The following is a 5,227-nucleotide window of genomic DNA, read 5'->3' on the forward strand; positions in this document are numbered from 1 at the left end:
TCTTCGTTTCAGAAGTGTATTTCTGTGCGGAATCGCTGTTTCGCGTGCTAGATCAGTGCATTTGCACGCAAATATGCGAAATTGGCACAGAAACTCCGACAAGGCAAGCACGATCACGATTTATTCGAGCTTATGTCAGAGATGCGACGATTCTTCGTTTCAGAAGTGTATTTCTGAGCGGAATCGCTGTTTCGCGCGCTAGATCAGTGCATTTGCATGCAAATATGCGAAATTGGCACGGAAACTCCGATTCGGCTAGCAGGATCACGATTTATTCGAGCTTATGTCAGATTCGACGATTCTTCGTTTCAGAAGTGTATTTCGGTGCGGAATCGCTGTTTCGCGTGCTAGATCAGTGCATTTGCATGCAAATATGCGAAATTGGCCAGAAACTCCGACCGGGCAAGCACGATCACAATTCATTCGAGCTTATGTCAGATTCGACGATTCTTCGTTTCAGAAGTGTATTTCGGTGCGGAATCGCTGTTTCGCGTGCTAGATCAGTGCATTTGCATGCAAATATGCGAAATTGGACAGAAACTCCGACCGGGCAAGCACGATCACAATTCATTCGAGCCTATGTCGGATTCGACGATTCTTCGTTTCAGAAGTGTATTTCTGTGCGGAATCGCTGTTTCGCGCGCTAGATCAGTGCATTTGCATGCAAATATGCGAAATTGGCACGGAAACTCCGATTCGGCTAGCAGGATCACGATTTATTCGAGCTTATGTCAGATTCGACGATTCTTCGTTTCAGAAGTGTATTTCGGTGCGGAATCGCTGTTTCGCGTGCTAGATCAGTGCATTTGCATGCAAATATGCGAAATTGGACAGAAACTCCGACCGGGCAAGCACGATCACAATTCATTCGAGCCTATGTCGGATTCGACGATTCTTCGTTTCAGAAGTGTATTTCTGTGCGGAATCGCTGTTTCGCGTGCTAGATCAGTGCATTAGCATGCGAATATGCGAAATTGGACAGAAACTCCGACCGGGCAAGCACGCTCACAATTTATTCGAGCCTATGTCAGATTCGACGATTCTTCGTTTCACAAACGAATTTCTGTGCGGAATCGCTGTTTCGCGTTGCCAGATCCGTGCATTTGCATGCAAGTATGAGAAATTGGAATAGAAACTCCTTTTCGGCAAGCACGATCACAATTTATACGAGCTTATGTCAGATTCGACGATTCTTCGTTTCAGAAGTTGTTTTACTCCTGGCGTAGCGTCGCCAGGGTAAGCTGCGTCCCCCCGTGCAGGCATCGTTTGTGAGCAGCGTCGACCCACAACTTAGCCAGAGGGGATTCGTCAGGGAGAATAGCTGGATGCGTCCGGTCGTACGCAAGGTTGGCAGCTTGTAGGCGGCCTCCGACTCTTAAGACTCCGTCCTTATCCAGGAATGGGCAGAGTTTGGCCAATCTGCTTTTAGCAGCCACGGGTTGATTCCTGCGGAGAGTGGCGATGTCCTCGGAGAATGAAGCGGACTGCTCCAAGCGCAGGAGAATCAATTTGACTTCCTGCATTTCGGTAGCAGTGATAACTGATTCTGGTTTTCGATTTCTAGGGGCCCAGCGACGACACCAGGCCAGGACTCGAAACAGGCGCGTTAGATTCGAGAAGCGCTCGATTAACGTGCCGGATGTTTTCTCCCGCTGGGCGGTCACGTGATGTGCCTTCAGTTCCTCGTCCTCGTGGGTTGCCTCCTCGGCCGGTACAGCGGGGAGAGGATCTGGTGAGGAGAGCCACTCGGGTCCTCGCCACCACAGTTGGAACCTGGGAAGCTCAGCGGGAGACAGGCCTCGAGAAGCGCAATCAGCTGGATTTTCAGCGCTCCTCACGTGGTGCCACTGGGCTAGCGGCAGCATCCTCTGGATTTCAGCCACCCTATTCGCCACGTAAGTCGGCCAGCGAGAAGGATGCCCCCGGATCCAGCTGAGTGCCACGGATGAGTCCGACCAGAGGTGTAGATCGACCTCTTGCCAATCGAGCGCCTTAGTGACGTGCTCGACGAGCCTGGCTAGCAGGAAAGCTGCGCAGAGCTCCAATCTGGGCAGAGACACCCGCTTCAAAGGAGCCACCTTGGATTTGGCGACAATCATGGAGACTGTCACGACTCCTTGAGCGTTAATGGTCCGGGAATACACCACGGCTGCGTAGGCTCGCTCGGATGCATCAGCGAACCCATGGATTTCGAGAGGCTGCGTGGCAGAATTGGTTCCGAGCCATCGCGGGACTCGAATAGTCTGTAGTGCAGGGAGTTGATGCTGGAACTGCTGCCACATCACCTCCTCCTTTTCTGGCAACGGTGTATCCCAGTCGACCTTTAGGAGCCACAACGACTGCATTAGGACCTTGGCGACGATGGTGACTGGAGCCAGCCATCCGAGAGGGTCGAACAGCTGGGCTGTTCCGCTGAGCACAGAGCGTTTAGTGAACCCTGCGTTTTTTAGAGAAGTCACAGCGGTAACCTGAAAACAGTCAGCGGAAGGTAGCCATTTTATGCCGAGGACGCTGTGATGGGTTGGAGAATCCCATTCAACGATTCCCTTCCGCTCGTCGCTGGAGAGTCCGTCTAACAGACCCCTTGAGTTGGAGGCCCACTTGCGAAGTGGGAATCCGCCCGCCATGAGAAGCTCTCGAAGTTCCGTTTGTTGTCGCCTTGCCTCAGAAAGGGAGTCAGCTCCGGCGAGAACATCGTCCATATAGATGTCTCGTAGTACTATGCGAGAGCCACGAGGATACCGCTGCTCCTCCACCTTGGCCAGCTGGTGTAAACACCGAATTGCAAGGTAGGGTGCACACGCGAGCCCGTAAGTGACGGTGCTCAGCTCGTAATCAATGACTCCTCCCCTTTTTTCAGGCTGCCACAAGATCCGCTGCCATTGCCGATCTTCAGGGTGGACAAGTATCTGCCGATACATCTTCTCGATGTCGGCTGAAAACACAAAAGCGTGCCGACGCCACCTTAGCAGGACGTCGGCGAGATTTGGGAGCAGGTTAGGACCTCGGAGAAGGAAGTCATTAATGGATTTCCCATTGGAAGAGGGCATGGATCCGTTGAAGACAACTCGCAACTTAGTCGTTGCGCTGGCCTCTCGCAACACTCCGTGATGAGGGAGGTAGTACCCGTTGCTCGGAATCGGATGTTGCGCCGCTGCCATATGCCCCAGCGTTTCGTAGGCCTTCAGGAACTCGGTGTAGGCTGCCTGGAATTCGGCAGATCGCCGAAACCTGCCGTTTAGAGACTCCAGAGTTCGCAATGCTATGCGACGGGAGTCTCCTAGCTCAGGTGCGCTGCTGAATGGTAGTCGCACCGAGAATCTGCCATCAGGTTGACGAAGGTGAGTGGTAACGAAGTGTTCCTCCGCCCGTTGGTCGTCTGCTGTGTGTGGGATCGAAGTGTCGATCTCCTCCTGTTCCCAGAATCTGCTCAACATTTCCATTAATTCGCGGTCTACATTACAGTGATGTACTGGTACCTCTAGTCTACCTGCTGCCTCGCCGCCGCCTTCCGAGTCGACTCCTCCCGTCAGTATCCAGCCAAGTGCGGTCTCCTGAGCCACTGGAGTATGAGGCGGCCCTCGTTTGACACCCTCACGAAGTATGAGGTTATAAGAATCAGCTCCAAGCAGAACATCGACTGGATCAGCAAGATGGTAGGCAGGATCAGCAAGGGTCAACCCTTGTACGTGCGGCCACTCGACGACAGCAGGTAGATTTCGAGGCCTGTAGCGAGAGAGCTCAGATATAATGTAGACCGGAATCTGGAATTTGACGTCCCCGTCGCAGTGAGAGGAGAGGACCAGTGTAGATTTTCCTCTCGTGAACTTCGCCTTGGCCCCTCCGACTCCGAGCAGAGGAACCCGAGCTTGACTCCTCTTGACGCCGAGCCGCTGAGCCAGGGCCTCAGAAATGAGCGAAACCTCGCTGCCGGGGTCTATTAGTGAGCGAGCTTGGAAGCCGTGTCCGCCGGAGCCTGAAACTGTCACGCGAGCGGTACTGAGAAGTACAGAGGAAGGTCGACTCACGTGAGTAGAGATGTGCTGTACTACAGCTCCCGTTGACTCGGCATCGTGGATGGTCGTGTGATGTTTCCCATCACACTTCTGACATCTTTTGGCAGACTTGCAGTCACTAATAGAATGCCTTCCCAGGCAGTTTAGACAAAGCTTCAGCGAACTTGCCGTTTCCTTCCGCTCGACGGCATCCTTCTCCTTGTATTGAGGGCAGAATAGGACGAAGTGCGCCCCTTGACAGATGCTGCAGTTCCGCAATGAAGTGTTCGCCTTCGATATCTGATGCACCTTGAAGGCCTTGGAAGAGGATTTCTTGTTGAGGGAGGCTTCATCAGGCTGCTTTCGTTTAGCCTCTAACGCCTCACAGGTTTGTATGCGCCCTTCGATAAACGTTCGGAGATCCTCTAGAGTCGGGAGCTCCTTAGATTGCCTCACTAAATCTTCCCACTCACGATGAGACTGAGTATCCAACCTTTCGACGGTCAATTCGACTACCCAGTCGACGGCGTTCGTGACAGGTCGATCCAGATTATCGAGGGCATCTATGGCGTCGAACGTTTGATCAAAGAGCTGCTGCAATTCGATAGATGATTCCCTTTTGACCGGAGATAGTGAAGCAAGTAGTCTGATTTGAGCCTGTACCAGAAGTCGGCGATTCTCGAATCGACTTATTAACTTTTCCCAAGCAACTTTAAAGTTATCAGCGGTCGTTTTGATGTTTTTCAGAAGAGACGCGGCGCTGCCCTTCATACAGGCTTTCAAATAATGAAGGCGTTCGACAGGAGAAAGAGTCACATCGTTGATGATGAGGGAAGTAAATAAATCCCGAAAAGATGGCCAGTCCTTGTATTGACCTCCAAAGATGGGAAGACCCATTTTTGGCAACACGGCGCGTGACCTCGGTGCAACGGTCTCGACGACCGTTGGCTTTGAATTTTCTGATCCCTTTTCGGTTGCAGATTCCTTGAATTGGGAAATCAATGATTGTAGCAGTGAGTACTGGTCAGTATAGTCTTCTTGAGTCTCCTCGTATTCGTCCTCAACGAAATAGCGACTTTCAAATAGTTCCTTGTCTATTTTAGCGGCAGATCTCAACTCTGTATCACCCTGGCGATAGTCATCCCACAGTTGATCGAGCATTTTTTGGCCAGTCTGAAGTAGTTCCAGGTAGATATTGGCCTTTCCCTTCTTCTTTATATTGGACACCACGC

The 5,227-nt window shown here is 52.0% G+C and overlaps 1 protein-coding gene across 1 annotated transcript; it reads right to left on the reverse strand.

Moving 5' to 3' along the window:
* Positions 1-1,211: 1,211 nt before the first annotated feature.
* Positions 1,212-4,766, reverse strand: LOC143216918 (uncharacterized). Its single transcript, XM_076440500.1, has one exon. The coding sequence runs from the start codon at positions 4,764-4,766 to the stop codon at positions 1,212-1,214; it is 3,555 nt and encodes a 1,184-aa protein (XP_076296615.1).
* Positions 4,767-5,227: the final 461 nt, after the last annotated feature.

This window comes from Lasioglossum baleicum, chromosome 16, assembly GCF_051020765.1.
Source record: "Lasioglossum baleicum chromosome 16, iyLasBale1, whole genome shotgun sequence".
Classification (NCBI taxonomy): Eukaryota; Metazoa; Arthropoda; class Insecta; order Hymenoptera; family Halictidae; genus Lasioglossum; species Lasioglossum baleicum.